This window comes from Staurois parvus, unplaced genomic scaffold (genome assembly GCF_062004578.1).
Source record: "Staurois parvus isolate SC_StPar_1 unplaced genomic scaffold, SC_StPar_1.0 ptg000059l, whole genome shotgun sequence".
In the NCBI taxonomy this organism is placed as follows: domain Eukaryota; kingdom Metazoa; phylum Chordata; class Amphibia; order Anura; family Ranidae; genus Staurois; species Staurois parvus.
In genome coordinates this window covers 230001-252746 of record NW_028317855.1, presented here as the reverse complement: position 1 = coordinate 252746, position 22746 = coordinate 230001, and the positions used below count along the sequence as shown (strand labels likewise).

The 22746-nt window shown below is 44.8% G+C and overlaps 1 protein-coding gene across 5 annotated transcripts in view; it reads right to left on the bottom strand.

The window, feature by feature from the left end:
- Nucleotides 1–22746, bottom strand: part of ARID4B (AT-rich interaction domain 4B) — an 851761-nt gene that overhangs the window by 615699 nt on the left and 213316 nt on the right. For 4 of the 5 annotated variants that reach the window (XR_016311497.1, XM_089668527.1, XM_089668528.1 and 1 more), the window contains one exon: nt 519–651. Coding sequence is in view for 3 of the 5 variants with exons in the window: in XM_089668527.1 (XP_089524653.1) it covers nt 519–651 (133 nt within the window). In the remaining 2 variants the exon portion in view is untranslated. Of the gene's footprint in view, nt 1–518; nt 652–22746 lie in introns of those variants that run through there. The other variant, XM_089668530.1, reaches the window with a different exon arrangement.

Here is a 22746-nt window from a genome sequence, read left to right as displayed (position 1 = left end):
TTGAGCATATGCTACCTCAAAAAGTAGAAAAAAAGGCTAACTAGCAATTTGATATGTAAAGATTCCCTTTCCCCATGGACCTGCATGCCTTATATCACAAATTGCTGTGGAAATATCTTTTTATTTTTTTAGTGCATTTTACATAGAATCACGTGACCTCAAAGCTCCGGGTCCTCTCTCCTTCTGACTGTCTTTACTGGTAAGAGATTCTCTTTCCCTCAATACAAATACCATTTTATTCATCCTCACTATTGGCCTTCTGCATTACAGAGGACTTGGGAATTTGTGTCACTTGATTATATGTAAAATACACAAAAAAATGTTTGATAAAGGGCATGCAAGGCCATATGGAGAAAGGGCAGGGAAATGTTTTCTGTAGCCTTTTTGGCTACTCAAACATCCCATCCCATTACAGAGATTCTGCATCACCTTTATTCCACCAAAGTTTTCTATATTTGTTTGTTTTTTCTTTTTAGATATAAAAACTATAACTGAAAAAAACCAAAAAAAAAACGTACCAGTACAGGAACCCATGGGTTTTTTTTGTCTTCAGTGCTCAAGGAAACACAGACAACCTTTCCCAGAAGCTTGCCTCTGGTTTTGTCTTTGTCATCTTCATCACTGGATGAGGTGGATGATTCATCCTCTGGACTGCAATGGCAAAATATAAATGTTTAAAAGAATAAAAATTTGCTACAGCCGGTAACATTGCTTTAACAGAAAATCTAAAAAATCTGTAATGTATACATAAACCATTGATGGACCTTCCTATAAAGAAAAAAAATATAATATGATGAAAATGTTAAAATTTAACTCAATCTGTTTCTATTTAAATACAAGTTTTAAGTAAATATACTGCATTTTCAAGCACATCACACTGGGGCTGGAAGCACTCTTATTTCTGTACTGATCCTGTACTAGAAAAAGAGGAGAGGGTGACTGTGACGGGCGTGGCGTCAGACCCAGTTCTTCTCACCAACTTGTGACCAGAGGACTAGCCAATCTAAAACCGCGCCGCCACTTGCGTAACAATGCCACGCTCAGCTGCACCCTGCACAAAGATTTTCAAGCTCACTGGACCACAATCTATGTGCCAGCCGCCTGAGAGCGATTGTTACTGGGTCATGTTAATTACACAATTAACCCTTCACACTGCCACCACCACCTTTTTTTTTACAGCGAAGGAGGAAACTCACAAATCTTCGCAGTAACACTATGATGTTCGAATAAGCGTCTGTATACACACTGTCACTGCAGGCAGATGTATGCCGAAGTTTAAAACACACTGTAGCACTCTTCAGAGACAGGGATTCTTAGTTTGCATTAAAGAGCTTTAGAAATAGTTCAACACTTTTCATAAAATAAGATTTATTACTATAAAGGTAAAAATGGTGCAATAAAAATATTTACAGAAAAGGATGTAGCCTATATATATACATACAGTTGCAAGAAAAAGTATGAACCCCTTGGGATTACGTGGAGTTTTGCATGAATTGGGCATAAAATGTGCTCTGAACGTCATCTAAGTCACAACAATAAAAGAACACAGTCTGCTGAACATAATACTACACAAACATTAGATGTTGCCATGGTTTAATTGCACATAACATGTAAACATTCACAGTGCAGGGAGGAAAAAGTATGTGAACCTTTGGACTTAATAACTGGTTGACCCTCCTTTGGCAGCAATAACCTCAACCAAACATTTCCTGTAGTTGCAGATCAGACCTGCACAATGATCTGGAGTAATTTTGGACCACTCCTCTTCACAAAACTGTTTCAGTGTAGCAATATTCTTGGGATGTCTGGTGTGAATCGCTCTCTTAAGGTCATGCCACAGCATTTCAATCGGGTTGAGGTCAGGACTCTGACTGGGCCACTCCAGAAGGCGTATACTGTGCTGTTGCAGCCATTCTTTTATTGAATTACTTGTATGCTTTGGGTCATTGTCCTGTTGCATCACCCATCCTCTGCGGAGCTTCAGTTGGCGGACAGATGGTCGTACCTTTTCCTGCAAAATGTCTTGATAAACTCTGGAATTCATTTTCCCATCAATGACAACAATCCGTCCAGGCCCTGAGGCAGCAAAGCAGCCCCAAACCATGATGCTCCCTCCGCCATGTTTTACAGTGGGGATGAGGTTTTGATGTTGGTGTGCTGTGCCTTTTTTTTCTCCACACATAGTGTTGTGTGTTCTTCCCAAACAACTCAATCTTGGTTTCATCTGTCCGCAGTATATTTTGCCAGTAGTGCTGTGGAACATCCAGGTGCTCTTTTGCAAACGTGCTGCAATATTCTTTTTGGACAGCAATGGCTTCCTCCGTGGTGTCCTCCTATGTACTCCATTCTTGTTTAATGTTTTCTTTATTGTAGATGTGTCAACAAAAATGTTAGCATGTGCCAGAGATTTCTGTAGGTCTTTAGCTGACACTCTGGGATTCTTCTTTACCTCATGCAGCATTCTGCGCTGTGCTCTTGCAGTCATTTTTACAGGACGACCACGCCTAGGGAGAGTAGCAACAGTGCTAAACTTTCTCCATTTGTAGACAGTCTGTCTTACCGTGGACACATGAACATCAAGGCTTTTGGAGATACTTTTGTAACCCATTCCAGCTTCATGCAAGTCAACAATTCTTGATCGTAGGTCTTCTGAGAGCTCTTTTCTGCGAGGCATGGTTCACATCAGACAGTGCTTCTTGAAACCAGTAAACCCAAAACAGGTGTGTGTTTTTTAAGGGCAGGACAGCTGTCAGCAACACATCCAATATCATCACACTGATTGGAGTCAAGGTTGGCTCACTCCTGGCTCCAATTAGCTCTGGTAGAAGTCATTAAGCTAGGGCCTCACATACTTTTTCCTCCCTGCACTGTGAATGTTTATATGTTATGTGCAATTAAACCATGGCAACATCTAATGTTTGTGTAGTATTATGTTCTGTAGGCTGTGTTCTTCTATTGTTGTGACTTAGATGACGTTCAGAGCACATTTTATGCCCAATTGAACAACCATGAAGTGTATCCAGCGGTGCCATATGCACTCCTGAACTTCGCACACACACGGACCACATGCCATTCAACAAAAAGGGAGGGGACTGACTTGGAGTGAGAATGACATAAGATGGTGGATCTTGAACAAAATGGATGTCCGCATCCATATCTGTACGTACAATTGCTACAGTGACCCAACACAATCGCAACTTTTAAAGCAAGGGGAATAGAGGACTGTATGGCTCAATTCATGTGGGTAATGTTTAATATCACTGCTGTAAAAAATATATTTAAAAAAAATAGCAAGTATAACCTCATCTATTCTCATTTAGTTATCTTCTTACGGTCCCCCACATAGCAAAAATCAGACCATAGCTGTCCACAGAGAACTCATGATCTTACGGTTTTTGAAGTGAATAGAAGGAGAAAAGCAAACCAGAAAAATTAAAAAATACATTTTCTCATCTCCTTTTTTTCTCTGTTTGGTAAGGAAGTACCATTGGTGAATGCAGTTTTCCTCCCGTCTTACTGTAACCACAATAACTGTTGTTGGGGGGCCTACCAAGGCTTTAAGGCATTAGATTGTAGACATGTGATCAATCTGTTTTCTGTCACTGAAGATTGGAAGAAGAGATGTCTAGGCCAGTGTTTACTAACCTTTTTTCACTCAAGGTACCCTTTAGAATGGCGTATAATCCTGGTACTGCAGTTCCATGTACGTTAGCAAGTGCCAATGTACAAATATTTATCAGATGTTTAAGGATACCATTAAGAATTAATGGCACCCTCCACATCTGGAAAAGGCAGCACATTTTTGCTTGGTGCAGGAAAATGAGTGTTTTGTACGTGCTACTGCACCGCATGCCCTAAAATGTAGTTTGTAAGGGAGAGTTAAGTGGTCTGTAGGTTGTAATTCACCCTACCCTCCAAAATCCTCCTTACTAGCACAAATTCTGTGCCTCCTCCACCCTCCTAATGTCCTCCTGCTATCACAAAACCTCTCATTCTACCACATCCCTTTCATCACTACAGGAGTTGTGAGAGCAGCACAGAGGAGAAAGCAAGAGGAGGTGTGGGATGTGCTTCCCCCCCATTCCCCCTCCAGCTCATCTCCCACTTATCTGTATACCGGAGGTAACACAGAATACTCAGACTGGACTTTGCAAGGTTTGACTACCTTTCTCTATCCACAAGATTTTCTGCCAGGACAGGCAGTGTGAGAAGGTAATCAACTCCTCTACAGTCTGATCAGAGAGCGATCCTGTGTTAACACCTTGATAGAAACAGGAGGGAGAGAGCATAGCCAACACCTCCTCCTGGCTTTCTCCTACTATCTGTACACGTGTCAGCAAACCAGGAAGCTGTGCGGGCTGCCCACCCAAGTTTTACCAACTGATGTCATTGGTTGCTAAAGACAGGTTGGCAGCAGGAAGGAGGAGAGACCTGGGGGAAGGTGCGTGCTGAGAGTTAAAAGTGTTACTAAGCCCACAACAGTAAAATCAGTCATTATATTCAGTAGAGCATGCTTGATATACTCACTGTGGAACCTAAGGGGTTAATCCCCTGCATTGTGTAAAAAGGCCATTTGATCCTGACTTCTCTGATTCTCCCCGTCTTTCAGTGTCCCCCTCTCATCTGCTGATAACACATCATGTGGAGACACTCTGCACATGCTCAGTGTGGTTTGTATTGCTAGAGAGCTTTTCTTTTTTTTGGGGGGAGAGAGCATGTGATCACCACAGGGCCAAACAGCACTGTCCAGACAGAGGTCAGGGGTTCTGCATCCTCCTAGAGCAAATGAAATGAAATGAAAACTCCTCCTACAAGCTTTGTGCTCGGCTGGACACTGATAGAAGTCACAAGACTGCTCTAACTGCTGATGAGAAAAGGTATTTAGCAGTTTATATTTACTAAAATAATTGCATTTCCATGTTCTGTGTATTGTCGGAGACCATTGCAAGGTCCTGGGTTTAGATCAGACTGTTATGGGTTGGAGCAACTTTATGTAATTTTGCCACAAGACCCCAGTTGAAAAACACTGCTCTAGACAGCTTAAGGTGTGTGTGTGTGTGTGTTGGGGGGGGGGGGCACAGGGAGGACTCCAGAAGTTTCAGTGTCCAATGAGAAGGAAACATTGGAAATCCTATCTCTGACAGCCGAGGCCGTGAATAGTGGCATGGGTAAGGCGTGCACCCCCTACCCGGAAATGCAAAATCATATATATATATATATATATATATATATATATATATATATATATATATATATATATATATATATATATATATATATATATATATATATATATATACACACATATATACATATATATATATATATATACATACACACGTGATTTTGAACACCCGTGCCGCCCTGTAGCAGTATTACTGCTATAGGGCAGATGGGAAGCGGTTAAGGAGGCAGCAGTCAGCTTCTCAACCCTCTCCTTAACAACCAGCTATTTTTCTCACAGAATGATACATTTTCGACCAATTCCAATATTCCTGAAAATTTGAAATTCGTTAGAAAACGAATAAACAAAACAAATTTAATGAAATTCACTACTACTGTTATTCGGAAATTTGGATGCATACAAATCTCTGAATAACCAAAAATTTGTCTGAATTTAGATTTGGACCAAAATGAATTGCACATGTCTGTAGAACTGCTTTTTCTAGTAAATTGAAAGTGTTGGTCTCCCACAACAAAATGGAAAAAGTGTTGATGCACTGGAAAAATTTAAATGTGTATGTCAACTGATGCCAGAAATTCCCCTTGTTTAACCACCTTCCGCCCACCATATAGTACAATGACGGGCGCAAGGTGGTTCTCTCGTTCTGATAGGACGTCATATGACGTCTTTCCATTCTCAGGGAGCGTGCAGCGCGGCTATCGCTGGTGCGCTGTGTCCCCCGGATGATCAGTGTGCCCTGATGATCAGTGTGGCCCCAGAAGTGCCACCTGTCAGTGTCCATCAGTGCCAGCAGTCAGTGCTCATCAGTGCCACATATCAGTGCAGACCAGTGCACATCAATGCCACATATCAGTGCCCATCTGAGCTACCTTTCAATGTCACCCATCAGTGCCAGTCAGTGCCACCTATCAATGCCAATCAGTGCCGCCTATCAGTGCCAGTCAGTGCCGCCTATCAGTGCCACCTAACAGTGCCGCCTGTCAGTGCTGCATTTCAGTGCCCATCAGTGATGCCTGTCAATGCCCATCAGTGCAACCTACCAGTGCCTCCTCATCAGTGCCCATCAGTGCCACCTATCAGTGTCCATCAGTGCAACCTATCAGTGCCCATCACTGCAGCCTCATTAGCGCACATCAGTGAAGGAGAAAAATCACTTATTTACAAAATTGTAAAACAAAAACAAAGAAAAAACTTTTTTCTTTCAACATTTTCAGTGGTTTTTGGTTTGTTTAAGAAAAATAAAAACCCCAGAGGTGATTACATACCACCAAAAGAAAGCTCTGTCTCAAAAAAATGATAAAAATTTAATATGGGTACAGTGTTGCATGGCCGCGCAATTGTCATTCAAAGTGTGACAGCGCTGAAAGCTGGAAATTGGCCTGGGCAGGAAGAGGGTATAAGTGCCCTGTAGGCTAGTGGTTAAGGGAAGCAATAACAGATATTGTTGATTCCATCTATAATTTGGGTACACAATATTGGGTAGATGTCCCATTTAGTGACATCTAACTAACATGCAGATAGACAATGGAAATTCTAGATACTTCCCAAATTACAATCTCAAGTGTCAACACAAAATAATAAGCCTTACAGCATGAACAGAGACCAGAAACTGTCCTATCTCTGTTCATTTGTCTTGTCCAGTTAACAAATGTGTGACAGTCTTGGCAGGCATTGCTGCCTGTAGAGCTGGACCTGCAAAAACATATAAGGCCTTTAAGAGGCCTTAAAAACACCTATCAATGGAATCCTTAAAAAATGGAACATCCTCATTAGGAACTGTAAGGTGTTTATTGAGAACAGAAAAGGCAGGATCCAGATAAGCCCATTTCTTCTTAAAATCATTTTCCACATCTCAGTATAAAACTGAGGAATGAAAACCCTTTTTAGGGCTGGGCAGTCCTCAAAGTGCACAAACAGTGTAAAGTCTTTTTTTTTAAATTGACTTAGCCTGTCTTAGTGCCCCAAGGGGCTTGTTTGGCTGTGGAAAGTCAAATGTTGTTAGGCAAAGATTAGTGCTCCCAACCTCCCTATCCAGGACATCCTCTGTCCCCTGCTTCTGATTCCAGAACAGGGTCAGGGGACAGAGGATGTAACGTGTTTCTGGGCTCAGAAGAAAGCCCTTCACCTAAGGACACTAGCAAAAAATTAGTCTCACGGAGTGGGAAGTGATATACTAGTGTGCTCTAGATAAGTGTTTTTCAACCTCTCAAGAAAGTATAGGCGAGTGCATACACATAGGATATTTAAAGAGTAGTAATTATGGCAGATAGCCGCTAGCACTAAAAGGGTATAGGTAACAATCCCTGGTAGCATAATCATACAATTGAAGAGTGCAGCACTTTCTCAAGTTATATATATATATATATATATATATATATACATATATACATATACACACATACACAGTTGTGTTCAAAATAATAGCAGTGTGTTGAAAAAAGTGAATAAATCTCAAAATCCTTCTAATAGCTTTTATTTCCATACACACAAATGCATTGGGAACAATACACATTCTATTCCAAATCAAAACATGAAGAAAAATATATCAAATTTGTGTTGTTCCTCAAAAAAAAAAATGAAGAAAAATGAATATTAGACTGTTCAAAAAAATAGCAGTGTTTGTATTCTTTACAAACTCAAACATTCACTATATAAACGGAAAAATGTTTGAAGATTTTGCTTTCCATTGAATCAATTAATATTTAGTTGTATAACCACTGTTTATGAGAACTGCTGTACATCTGTGTTGCATGGAGTCAACCAACTTCTGGCACCTGTGAACAGGTATTCCAGCCCAGGATGATTGGACTACATTCCACAGTTCATCTCTATTTCTTGGTTTTGCCTCAGAAACTGCATTTTTGATGTCACCCCACAAGTTTTCTATTGGATTAAGATCCGGGGATTGGGCTGGCCATTCCATAACGTCAATCTTGTTGGTCTGGAACCAAGATGTTGCACGTTTAATGGTGTGTTTGGGGTTGTTGTCTTGTTGGAACACCCATTTCAAGGGCATTTCCTTTTCAGCATAAGGCAGCACGACCTCTTCCAATTATTCTGATGTATTCAAACTGATCCATGATCCCTGGTATGCGATAAATAGGCCCAACACCGTAGTATGAGAAACATCCCCATATCATGATGTTTGCGCAACCATGCTTCACTGTCTTCACAGTATTCTGTGGCTTGAATTCAGTGTTTGTGGGTCGTCTGACAAACTGTCTCCGGCCACTAGACCCAAACAGAACTGTCAGGAATGGACTTGCCAGTGGTGGTGGGATTCACCTGCCTTGTGGGCTGCAGTACCAGGTCTGGCCAGCGGGTGATCTCAGCAACCAGAGGCTCACTCCTGCAATGAGCCATCATCTGAAGCTGATTACAACAGGTGTATTTAAGGAATGGCCAGGCCTGTGATCAGGGCCTTGGTGTATGTTTCCCATGGGCCCCTGTACCTGCATCCTGTCTGCTTTCGGCCTGATCCAGACTCTGCTTCGAACCCGGAATCTGCATGAACTCCGCCTGTCCTGACCTCGGCTATTCCTGACTACTCTTCCGCCTGCTCCTTGTGCCCTGCCTGCTCGTTTGCTACCGACCCGGCCTGCCCGTCTACGCTTAGTATTGTTTCTATTGTTATCTGTTAGGGATCCGGGTATGACCAGAAATGTGTGGACTGACACAGGGTAACGCAGACTTTAGGTATAGTGTGAATAAGACAATTTCTTAAGACTAAACAAAACATAAACGCAGTGCAAGACTAAACAAAAACACAGTGCAAACAAACCAACCCAAACCTCCAACAGATAACAATAGAAACAATACTAAGCGTACTCGGGCAGGCCGGGTCAGTAGCAAACGGGCAGGCAGGGCACAAGGAGCAGGTGGAAGAGTAGTCAGGAATAGCCGAGGTCAGGACAGGCGGAGTTCATGCACAGTCATGGATCGAAGCAGAATCTGGATCAGGCAGAAAGCAGACAGGATGCAGGTACAGGGGCCCATGGGAAACAGAACACCAAGGCCATTCCTGACCAGAAGTGGCTGCACAGGGAAGCCATCTTGGCTTATTGTTGTTGGGAAGGATGCATCTTGATGAGGTGATATATTTGTCTCTGCTAGTCTTTGATGACAGAGATTATGCTGATCAGACTCTGAAGGAGTATACCAGGGATCAACTACTAGAATGCATAAGGATCGCTCATTGCCTAGTAGATCAGGGCACAGAGTTCTCTGAGGTGCAACCATTGATTCAGGTTTGTGCAGAGTTGGCTTCATTTGGTACCCCCGAATGCAAGGATGAATTTTTGCCTCCATTTAGTGCCGACCAGGTAGAGTCCCTGGTGTGGTTATTGGAGGATGATGTGGATTACTTCTTGGAGCATTATTCTGCATGTTCACAACAGGTGCTAATAGATTGTATAAACGCAGTGCAGTCTTTGACCAGACAGGCTTTGTGTAAGCTGAGCTTTGTTCAACCCATACTGCAGACATGGTCAGACTTGTTGCACCCAGCCTCAGTCAGCTTGCAACGTCATTCCTCTGCTCAGGGCACTCTTCCTGCATCCCCGACAGCACCCCCAGTGACAGCCCAGTATACTCTGCTAACTACCACATATCAGTCCCCTGCTCCCACTTGCTGCACTTATCCTATATTTAACCCTGTAGAGAAGTCCTCTGTAGCAACTGCTCCCTCCTTTGTTCCATCTCTCAGCTCTTCTCTGCCTACAGCTGATCTATCCACTTACAAACCTGCGCTTACTTCCTGCGCTACAGTAACTAAAACCAGGAAAAAGCGAAAATTCTTTCCAACCAATACCATCCTGCCAGTATCCAAATCAGTCAGCCTGCGTCTGAGAACCCGTCTTCCGTGGTTCAGCCTGATACCCTGATGCCCAATGACCCAGTGTACCCTACCCAGCTTGATGTGTCTACCCAGCCTGATGGTCCTATTATGCCAGATGACTCGGTGCCCGCTGTTGAGCCAGATGACCTGATGCCCACTGTCAAGCCAGACGATCCAATGCCTGATGACCCGGTGCCCGCTGTCGAGCCAGATGGCTCGGTGCCCGCTGCCGTGCCAGATGGCTCGGTGCCCGCTGCCGTGCCAGATGGCTCGGTGCCCGCTGCCGTGCCAGATGGCTCGGTGCCCGCTGCCATGCCAGATGGCTCGGTGCCCGCTGCCATGCCAGATGGCTCGGTGCCCGCTGTCGAGCTTGGTGACCCGGTGCCCGCAGTTCTGCCAGATGACTCGGTACCCGCTGTCCTGCCAGATGACTCGGTGCCCGCTGTCGAGCTTGGTGACCCAGTGCCCGCGGTTCTGCTAGATGGCTTGGTGCCCGCTGTCGTGCCAGATGACTCGGTGCCCGCGGTTCTGCCAGATGACTCGGTACCCGCTGTCCTGCCAGATGACTCTGTGCCCGCTGTCGAGCATGGTGACCCAGTGCACGCGGTTCTGCCAGATGGTTCGGTGCCCGCTGCCGTGCCAGATGACTCGGTGCCCGCTGTCGAGCCAGATGACTCGGTGCCCGCTGTCGAGCCAGGTGACTCGGTGCCCGCTGTCGAGCCAGGTGACTCGGTGCCCGCTGTCGAGCCAGGTGACTTGGTGCCCGCTGTCGAGCCAGGTGACTTGGTGCCCGCTGTCGAGCTTGGTGACCCGGTGCCCGCGGTTCTGCCAGATGACTCGGTACCCGCTGTCCTGCCAGATGACTCGGTGCCCGCTGTCGAGCATGGTGACCCAGTGCACGCGGTTCTGCCAGATGGTTCGGTGCCCGCTGTCGAGCCAGATGACTCGGTGCCCGCTGTCGTGCCAGATGACTCGGTGCCCGCTGTCGTGCCAGATGGCTTGGTGCCCGCTGTCGTGCCAGATGGCTTGGTGCCCGCTGTCAAGCTTGGTGACCCGGTGCCCGCGGTTCTGCCAGATGACTCGGTACCCGCTGTCCTGCCAGATGACTCGGTGCCCGCTGTCGAGCATGGTGACCCAGTGCACGCGGTTCTGCCAGATGGTTCGGTGCCCGCTGCCGTGCCAGATGGCTTGGTGCCCACTGTCGTGCCAGATGACTCGGTGCCCGCTGTCGAGCCAGATGACTCGGTGCCCGCTGTCGAGCCAGATGACTCGGTGCCCGCTGTCGAGCCAGATGACTCGGTGCCCGCTGTCGAGCCAGATGACTCGGTGCCCGCTGTTCTGCCTGATATCCCGGTGCCCGCTGCTCCACCTGATGGCCCGGTACCCACTGCATTGCCTGCTGCTCCGCCTGATGGCCCGGTGCCCGCTGCTCCGCCTGAAGGCCCGGTGCCCACTGCCTTGCCTGCTGCCAAGCCTGCCGTGCCTCTGCCTGCTGCCCAGCCTGCCGTGCCTCTGCCTGCTGCGCCTCTGCCGGCTGCCCAGCCTCACGTGCCTCTGCCTGCAGTCCCGCCTGACGTGCCTCTGCCTGCTGCCCAGCCTGACGTACCAGCTCCTGATGCCCAGCCTGCTTCTGGAAATCCTGTGTCCAGCAATCTGCCTTCCTGCAGTCTCCTACAAAAAGATAGGCCTATCAGAAGGAGACCCAGCCAATCGCTTGATTCCGGCAGTGGGATGTCCAGACAGTTGCCGGACCCAGGCGGTGGAACATTTGGGCCATTACGGACTGTTTGGAGCGTCCTGAGGCCGCTCCTTGAGGGGGGGGGGTACTGTCAGGAATGGACTTGCCAGTGGTGGTGGGATTCACCTGCCTTGTGGGCTGCAGTACCAGGGCTGGCCAGCGGGTGCTCTCAGCAACCAGAGGCTCACTCCTGCAATGAGCCATCACCTGAAGCTGATTACAACAGGTGTATTTAAGGAATGGCCAGGCCTGTGATCAGGGCCTTGGTGTATGTTTCCCATGGGCCCCTGTACCTGCATCCTGTCTGCTTTCTGCCTGATCCAGATTCTGCTTCGATCCCTGACTCTGCATGAACTCTGCCTGTCCTGACCTCGGCTATTCCGGACTACTCTTCCACCTGCTCCTTGTGCCCTGCCTGCCCGTTTGCTACCGACCCGGCCTGCCCGAGTACGCTTAGTATTGTTTCTATTGTTATCTGTTGGAGGTTTGGGTTGGTTTGTTTGCACTGTGTTTTTGTTTAGTCTTGCACTGCATTTATGTTTTGTTTAGTCTTAATAAATTGTCTTATTCACACTATACCTGAAGTCTGCGTGTCCCTGTGTCAGTCCACACATTTCTGGTCATACCCGGATCCCTAACAAGAACAATCTTACTTTCATCAGTCCACAAAATGTTGAGCCATTTCTCTTTAGGCCAGTCAATGTGCTCTTTGGCAAATTGTAACCTCTTCAGCACGTCTTTTTTTTCCAACAGTGGGACTTTGCGGGGCTTCTTTTCATTGTGTATATGACATTCACAAATATATGTTTGCAGCTCTACTATGTATATGACATTGGCCGAAAGGCAACATAAATTGGGGGCCTAATTTATTACTGTTAAGAGGATTGTAGAAAAATAGCTAGCTGCACATTAAACACAACCTATTCATTGGTATATAACATAGTCTTGTGGTGCAATAGGGGGCTTTTGGTTTGTTAGTTTGGACATACTTGCATATGTGCACTCTAACAAGGAAGATTTCGGCATATTATATAGCTAGCAAAAATAAGTGTTAGGGGTGCTAGTACATTCAACTAGAACATGAAATAATCCACCCAAAAGATACATAGTCCAAACGTTTATTGATAAAATACACATTCCACATTTATTTGGACATCAACAAGTAGGTACATTCAGTTTCTTGGTGAAAAAAAGAAAAAAAAAAAGCACCATTGATGTTGCTAAAATAGAACGGTCCTGCTCATAAGAGCTTACAATCTAAAAGATTATACTTCTCATGAACTGTGCTTTCACAGGTCACAGTAGGAAACAAACAGTTAATAAGAATCACATAGACTTATCTATCCACAAAACAGGCTGCAGATCAAAATATCAATATAAAAATATATGCCAAAATAAAACACCCCAAATCCCCCACACATACATTTCTCATCAGGTTTGTCTGAAAACTGCATTTCAGTCTAAATAAAGCAAACTTGGAAGAGCAGAGCAATTGACATGTGTTATGATTACAATGCAAAGCTAATAAACACACAATCATTGAACAGTAATACACAAACACACCTTCGAAGGAAAAAAATGCAAAACATTTACAGCCCACATCAAAACACAGTGTGAGTGTGGCCTGGGGCAATTCACCACAAATATCTCTTCCTCTCCAAACCACCACAGACAAGGACTTGCAGAAAATAACATGGCCTGTACAAGGAAAATCACCCACTACTGCAACTCTTTATATAAGGTATTCCACACCCACCACTGTCATTCATTGGTCAGAGAAAGTGTTTGCACCTGATTAATTCTCTGACCACCTGCATTAACCCTTGGTATACAGGCCCCACAAATCAGAGTCAGAAAGAAAGCCACAGTTAAGTGTAGCATGCAACAGAACATTGAATAGGGATGTGAAAGGGAACCCTATTGGCAATATTTCTTGGCACTATGAGCACAATTCACTCCAGATTATCGCATGAGTTAAGACAGTCACATGACCACATCTCGCATGCAATACTGAAAATGTCAATTCACTTTTGCTAGTATGCGGCATTTCCCATAGATCGGAAAAACACTCAGGAAATCAAACATAAAAAGGCCTTACACCCTGGTCACATCAAAGCCGATTTAGAAATTGTGCGACATACAGTGAAGATGCAGATTTCCTTGCGATTTGCAAGACATCTGACACAGATATCTATGCAAAACGCCACAAAAGTAGTACATGTACTACTTTAGAAATCAGTGTCGGAAACGTACCCATGTGACTGCTCTCATAGCGGACAATAGGGTGCGACTTGGCATACGATTTGCAAGTTGCATGTCATGCAAATCACATGCCAAGTCGCATTCAATGTGACCGCTATTAGAGCGTTCATATTGGTGTGGTTCAAACTTGGTTGGAGCCGCAACAATTTCTAAAGTAATGAATACACTACTTTTCATGCGATTTGCAGAGAGATCTGTGTCAGATATGTTGCAAATCGCACTTAAATCAGCATGTCCCCCGACTTTGAAATCATGTGACTTCACTGTAAGTCACATGATGTGACCGTAGTGCAAGTTGCACCACTTCAAAATCCGCTTTGATGTGAGCGGGGTGGCACATCGGGTGCAATTTGTCATGCGATTTGCATGCTAGGCGACTTGCAAATCGTAGGCCACGTCGCACCCTATTGTCCGCTATAGGCTCCATTCACATCCAATCTGATTTTGAAATTGTGTGACTTCACTGTGTTGCCCAATTTCCAAATCAGGTTAGATGTGACTGTGATGTTAGCCCCCAGTCACATCGGGTACAATTTGGCATGCGATTTGCAAGTCGCAGGGCATGTAAATTGCATGCCAAGTCGCATCCAGGGTGCACAATTTCAGGTGCGATTTGGGAATTGAAATTTAACCTGATATCGGATCTAATGAATGTGGATGTGAGTGTCTTAGTGTCTTAACGTAAGCGATTTGCTGCAGCACAATTTCAAAAGTAGTTCTTGTCTAACTTTTTCTGCATTTTGTAGCGATTTCACATATAGACTACAATAGAAATCGCAATGCAAAACGCAATTGAAACGCAATAACTCATTGGTGAATCTACAGAAAACACGGTGAAATTGCCAACAAAAAGCACAATTTTAAATTGCATCGAGTGTGAACCAAGCAGGCAATTCAACAAAGGAAATAAATCTTTGAAGGCATGAGGTATCTGCATGCTCGGATAAGGGTCTGTTATGGATTGGGGGGGCTCCATGCCATTATTTTATTAATTTTTTTTAAATCCTTTTCTCTCTCTCTCTTCTCTTGGTTTGACAAACCTTCCCAAAAGGGGGTGGAGTGCAAACCAGCATTATCAAATCAATCATTAGTTCAGGCCCTTATCTCATCCCATCGTTTGACATTCACATAAGGTGCTACTTTAAAGGTGTTTGAACAGACAAGGCCTCATTCTAATTCACATTCTAGGGATCATTCAGACAGAAAGCAAAGATGCTGCCACCAGCACATGTATGTTAGGGTAGTCACACGTAGATCATGCAAATTCATTGCTGTGGTTGGGATTCACACCGGCAACCCTAGCGTTGTGAGGCAGCACTGCTAACCACTAATCCACGGAGCTGTTGAACACTAATCCCGCCTGTATTTCTGTGGTGCGAATCCTAAATCCCTGGGCAAGGTCAGTGTAACTAGCCAGATATCTTAAATGTGCCACAAATGTTGTGCTATGTTGCCAATTCAGATGTATGTTGGTTCTATGTATCCCAATACAAAGGATTGCAATACTAATACAGGCATACCTCTGTTTCCCAAAGCCTCGGTTAATATAATTTTCAGTTTATGAATGAAAATTCATTGAAAATAATGCCTCTGTTTACACAATTGTTAATTTTTTCGCAATACCACGTGTATGTCGGCGCTGATTTTTAAATGCAAATGCCAGCCTTTTTTTTTTCTTCACTATAGTTCACAAGTTTAGATGTCACTTTCCCCGAAGTTACAGAAAACTTTCTATCTTTTAATAAACTCAAAGTAAACATAGTTTCCTTTAGGAATATAAATTCAAAGAAAACTTTCTCTTTTAGCTGGGGGAAGTGACAGCTGAATTTCTGAGCTATTGTGAAGAAAAAAAAAAAAAAAGGGAGAATTACATTTAAAAACCAGCGCCATAATAAATAAAAAACGGCGTGGGGTCCCCCCTCCCATCCACACCAAGCCCTTCGGGTCTGGTATGGATATTAAGGGGTAACTCCACACCAACATGTAAAAAAAACGGCATGGGGTTCCCCCCAAAATCCATACCAGACTCTTATCCGATCATGCAGCCTGGCAGGTCAGGAAAGACGGGGGGGACAAGCGAGCGCTCCCCCCTCCTGAACCATACCAGGCCACATGCCCTCAACATGGGGGGGTGCTTTCAGGCAGGGTGGCTCCCCCCAAAGCACTCAGAGAGCTAGAGAGCGCGCAGCGCGGCGATCAGCGGTACGCTGTGTCCCTCGGACACAGCGGATCACCGATCACGGAAAGAGTCGAAGATGTCGGCTGGGTCATGCGATCAGCTGTGTCCAATCACAGCTGATCACATTTAAACAGGGAAATGCCGGTTATCTGTATTTCTCTCCTCTCGAGCAGTCACGCCGACAGCTCGTGAGAAGAGGAGAGCCGGTAATCGGCATTCTGCGGAGGGGACATGTACACTGATCATCAGGGCACTGATGATCAGTGTGCCCTGATGATCAGTGTAGCCCCAGCAGTGCCACCTGTCAGTGTCCATCAGTGCCTTGTGTCAGTGCTCATCAGTGCCTCGTGCCAGTGCCCATCAGTGCCACATCAATGCCACATATCAGTGCCCATCAGTGCTGCCTTTCAGTGTCACCCATCAATGCCAGTCAGTGCCACCTATCAGTGCTGCCAATCAGTGCCGCCCATCAGTGCCACCTATCAATGCCAGTCAGTGCTGCCTATCAGTGCCGCCTATCAGTGCCATGTATCAGTGCCCATCAGTGATGCTGGTCAATGTCCATCAGTGCCACCTACCAGTGCCTCCTCATCAGTGCCCATCAGTACCACCTCATTAGCGCATATCAGTGAAGGATAAAAATCACTTATTTACAAAATGTTATAACAAAAACTAAGAAAAAACTTTTTTTCCAAAATTTTCAGAGGTTTTTGGTTTAAGAAAAAACCCAGAGGTGATTACATACTACCAAAAGACAGCTCTATCTGTCACAAAAAAATTATAAAAATTTCACATGGGTACAGTGTTGCATGACCGCGCAATTGACATTCCAAGTGCAACAGCGCTGAAAGCTGGAAATTTGCCTGGGCAGGAAGGGGGTATAAGTGCCCTGTAGGCTAGTGGTTAAAGTGAAGTCCTGATATTTGGCAAAGCAAATTTCAATGTGAACATGGCTCTGCAGTGATTTGTCATTGTGTCAGACGTGCTTCTTAGCAAGTCTGCTTTTTAAGCCTGATTCCTGGACTTTGTCTGGTTAGTAAATTCGATTTGGCGTCTACTTGTTGACTCTTTCTTTAGTAAATGTTTTTGCCATCTACAAGTAGACGGTCGCTATTAAAAAGTAGACGTTCGCCCACGGAAATGCACCTAGGCACAATAGTAAATCAGGGTCTCAATGTCAGCCACTACACTCCCCCTTGAAACTCTCAGCAAACCATCATTATATGGGCTGTGAGCACCTGGCCCACACCCTGCTGGTTGACTTCAAACTCTGGAAACTGGATTGGAGATTTCTTCCCTCCCAAGGCACTTTGAAATCTCCAAACTAAGGAGCCCCATCCAGAAATATCAAAATCTGGAGAAACCTGCAACAGCAGTTTTCTCCACTCACAATGTACACTCCGTAGTTCTGCACTTTGCACATGTACAGACCCTGTGTCCATTACCAGACCACTTCTACCTGTTTTGATCCTGTGACAGGGCCATGCACGGTTACATCTGTTAGATGAAAAAAAACAGCTGATTGCTCTAAGACAGAATTTTGCTTGCTCGCCTTATTTTTAGTACAGGGAAGCTGCATCTACAGATATACGAATATACAGTTCATCCTAATTCTTCTCTCCTTCCCCATCTTCCCAACCCCTTTCATACTCTTATATTTTTATATTTCTTTGTGAACCACCCACAACTGAGGTCTTTTGCCATTCTATCTGCACAATGTCCTCATGATATTTCCTTTTTGGAATGCCCCCTCCCCCTCTCTTTTAAAATGTATGTTTACTGGTGATCTTCCATCTACACAAGATTTCCTCACGTCCCCATTCCTTTACATGTATTCTTTATTAATGTATTCTTTTGATTTTTTTTTTTACTCGTTATACTGCTGAACCTCCTGTACCCTGTGTGTTAAACTAAACATACTTTGATTCCATTATTTTTTTTAGATTTAATAAATATATTGAAAACACAACAGCCTTTAAAATCTAGAAATTGTGGAATCCTCCAAGAGGGAAAACTGGAGGAAAATGGAGAGAGCAGCTGCATGAACTTTTAAAGTGTTGAGGGATAGTCTTTATTGTGCACCATCCTGAAATATTTCCAGGATAGACACAATTTCAGAGTTACTCGCTCGCAGATGTAGCAACGTCCACGTATTACATTTTTAAAAACGTTTTAGACAGATTGCTCTGGTGGCAGGCTTGTGACAATTGATTAATGTTTTGATCACCCTGTCTGAGAAACTTTGAGACTGTAAAATCTGTTCTTCAGATACCACGCTGCTAGGTTCAGAATAGTATCCTGAGAACGAAGGACTCGGCCCTGAGAAAATAAGTCCTCCCTTATTGGAAGAAAGACTGGAGTAGTCAAGGCCAGGGACTGCAGCAAAGAAAACCAAGGCCTTTTAGGTCAAAAAGGCGCTACCATAACAAGGTTGATTTTCTCCACTTCTGGTATGTGCACAAACAGGGGAAAGGCATAGCAAAGACAATGTCCAGCAGCTTGCTAGAGGATCTATTGCTACAGTTGGATCCGACGGATTCAGAGCCAAAAATCTGTGTCTCTCTGTTTGCTTGGAAGGCAAAAAGGTGCACCTCTAGCTTTCCTCAGATCATTGTAGGTGAAACGAAAACCACTGGATTCAGGGACGATTCATCCTGTCTCACTAAGTGTTGACTAAGAACGTTTGCAAAGAAATTTAGTGTGCCCTTTAGGTGTATTGCTGATATGGACACCAGATTCAATTCTGTCCAATCCAGGATAGCTTGTACCACTGTGAGAAGAGCTGGGCTTCTTGAACACCCAGTTTTCTGATACAGACCACAGTGGTAATAATGTCTAAACAAATTTGGAGTTGATGCCCTTTCACATCCTGCTGAAAAGGCATCAAGGCCCTGTCGACTGCCATCAACTCTCTCTGATTTGATGATGCCCTGACTTCTCAGGGACCACGGTCACTGGGCTACTTTGCCCTTCGAAGTGGGCCCCTAAGCCCCAGGAGCTTGCATAGGTGTTTGTCCTTAAAGAAATTGGCCTTGTCCACGTCAAACCCTTGGAAACAGAAGGATGGGTCATCCGCCACCAAAGCACTCTTCATTCTGATAAAAATCTCAATCATCTGATCCAGAGTCTTTAGACCCATTACAGACTCTCAGAAGGAAAAGCTGCAGGGGTCTCTGATGAAGCCATGCCCAGGGAACTACAAGAGAGAAGGCTGTCATTTGCCCATGGAACTGCCAGAGAGCAGGCTGTCATAAGGACAACTACTGTCATGACTTCTTTGATGGACACCTACTGGCTGACTTATAAACCGTGCCACCTACTGACCGACCTTCAGTAACAGCTCTTCCGGGAAAATTCCTCTGCAAGGAATGAATCGTAACTGAGAAATCTCATTAGCTGGGAAGGATTCATGCTCTTTCTTCCATGTTGATCAGCTATCCCAGTGACTGAAGATACTCTTGCATGAACTTTAGGTCTGCAATCAGCTTCTGCTTCTACAAAGCTAACAGCAGGAGGTCGTCCAGATAAGGCACAATTGTAATGCCGTTTAACCTTAATGGCACTAACGCTTCCCCCTGGACCTTTGTGAAGATCATGCAAGTAGGAATATTTCAGGTCCAACATGGCCATAAAACAAACCCGAACTAAGCAGGGCACCGTCAGAAAAGTTTGACTCCATACAAAATATTTTGTAATATATGGACCTGTGAATGGCTGGAGATTTAAGATTAACTGAAATTTCCCAGAGGTGAGAATAAAACACACGACCCTGTTCGACTATAGGTACTGGAATGACCACCTGCTCTATCAGCTCTCCGACTTGGAGGTGCAAGGCATTTGCTTTCTCCTGATCCTGGGGAAGACTGGTAACTAAGATTTTCGAAGGCGGGGCGTGAGTTGAATTCCGGCTTGTACTGAGACTCCTGATCAGATCCAGAATGAAACCATTGGAGGTGATGGTTTCAAATTGTGGGAGGAATCCTCCTAACCTGCCTCCTACTGAGAGAAAAGGATTCATTGGGATTTGGCTAGTTGCTGAGGAGGGTTAAACAAGATCCCCCTTTTCCACCCTCCAATGTTTTTCAGGCTTGTCTTGTTGTTCCTGAGACTTCTGGCTACCTTGCCTTCTGGGAAAGCTTTATTTCCTGCAGTGCATTCTAGCACCTTGTGCAAATCTGGGCCAAAAAGCTGATCCCATGAAAATGGGGGACCACACGTGCAAATTAGATGATGGGTCCGCAGACCATGCTTTAAGCCAAAGGGTTCTTCTGCCCAAATTAAGGCCAAGGATCTGGCTGTTTTTTTGACAGTCTGAAGAAAATTCTTCCAGAAACCCCACTGCTTTGAAATGTAGCAGAAGGAATTGTATTGGTAACGTGTGGTTGTTGGTGCTTGATGGCATACTCTTGTACAATGGTTTGCCGGAGAGCAGCGTGAGAACGCAGCTGTCCTTGCTAAAAAGCCCTTATGTGGGCCCTCTAGAACCATGAAGAGCAAAAGTCTGTCTTACAAAACCTGGCCATGGCATTCAAGTACCCCCAAACTGCCCATCCACTCTTTAAACATTAAAATCTACCACAGGCATAAATGCCCATTTCTTCATAAGCGTATCCTCTTAGGAACAAGGCACCAAAAAAAGCAGTGGCAAATTAAATGGAATAGATGATTATTTTGAGAGGGAATGAAAGTGATCATCAAAATAGGAGAAGTTTGAGAAACGTTTTGGAGAGATTTGCCTTGTGCACCCCAAAAGCTACTGGTGTATCAGATGCTGTGGGAGTGGAATCCACAGTTTTAAGTGTGCCTCTGACTGACTTGAAGTAAAGCTGTTCCTCTCAGAAAAGAAGCCATTAACAGACATGGCTGCTGCAGGTTTCGCATGCACCCATTAGTCATTCACATGGGAGCTACTACTCTCTGGGACATACTTTGTACACAGCAAATACTCTGCCTCTTTGGTTTGGGAAAACCCCACTAGGCATGTTTAAATGTGCCACTGCAATTATTATTCTACAGGATTTATATAGTGCCAACAGTTTGCTCAGAACTTTACAATATAACGGGAGACAATACAGCAACAATACAGTTCAATACAAGAGGGTTAGGAGGGCCCTGCTCCTTGGAGCTTACAATCGAAGAGTGTGTAGGCATTTTAAAAAGACTTCTGTGACAGTGCACATTGCAAGTCCTATTCAATTAGATAATTTATTACCGGCTTGCCAACCGTATAACAGTTATACAGTGGCTATACCTGCTCTTCTGTGCTCCTGGGCAGGGGGCACGCACCTGGCGGTGCTGTGATTCAGTACAGCACTGATCAGTGGACAGGACCAGGCCAGCTGATCAGTTCTACTGAATCACAGTAAAGCCTGTGCCTGCATTTACAAAACACAGGCACAGGAAGTGATGTACTCCTCTCTCCTTTTCTATTCCAGAGAGTGAAGAGAACATACACAAAATCACTTAGTCACATTTAACCCCGATAGCCAGCCCCCCCCCCCCCCCTTTAGCCCTTTCACTGCCCTGCCAGAAGCGTCATTAGTACAGTGTACAGATTTTTTTTTTTTTTTTTACTGATCACTGTATTAGTGTCAAGGGCAACTTCAGTTAGCACCCCTCCCAGATAGCATCAGATGGCCCGTCACACAATCACCATCACATTTAACCCTTTGATTATCAGGAACACTCTCACAGACACACTATAAACCTCCATTACTAGTATAGTGTCTGCACAGATCAATATTTTTGATCAGATCAGAACTATACTAAAGTCCCCAAGACACGTTAGCAGGTTCAGCCCCAACACTTGCTGGCACTTGCATTTAGATTCTCTGCAACTCCCCACCCCTAAGTGCAGTGTTAGATCACCGTCACTTCTGATACACTGCACACAAAACCACAGTGTTAGCAGAATCAGGCCTAATCTCTGCTAGCACTAGCAATCGATTTTTGTTTGTAGCATTTCAAGCAGCCCAACAGCATGGACCTTTTCTTTTTCCAGTGAATCACACTAGATACCTATAAATATAGTGGCCAAAATGTCCAAAGATAGGTACACTAGTATAAAGGCCTACAGAATTTTTAGTATGTCAGATAAGAGTGAAGGGGAGTCCTCACTGGCAGAATCAGGCTCAGAATATGAACCTGTAAAGAGCATTGGCATCCCAATAGATAGCTCAGACAATGGAGAATTGGTGCTTGCTAAGGTCATGCATACCCGACCCCATGCTCAGGTTGCTGAGGTGTTAGAATCGCACAATTATTCTCATAGCAGAGTGCCAGTACCAATGCTGCACTACCTTTCAGTTTAATGGTGAGCACCAACAACCTAGTACATCCTGGCCTTTTAAAATCTAGCATTGGAGCGTCACTTGGTGACGTGGCGAGTCCCATAAGAGCAGTCCAAGCTGGTGAGGTAGCTAGTACTAGTAGCGTCCTGCAGTCACCAAAAATTCAAACACAGGCCCGTAGAGCCCATAATGTCCTTCTGGATGTGCTCGCAAATCCTAATTAGCAGCCCCCAGAGTTTACATTTTTTTTGGGCC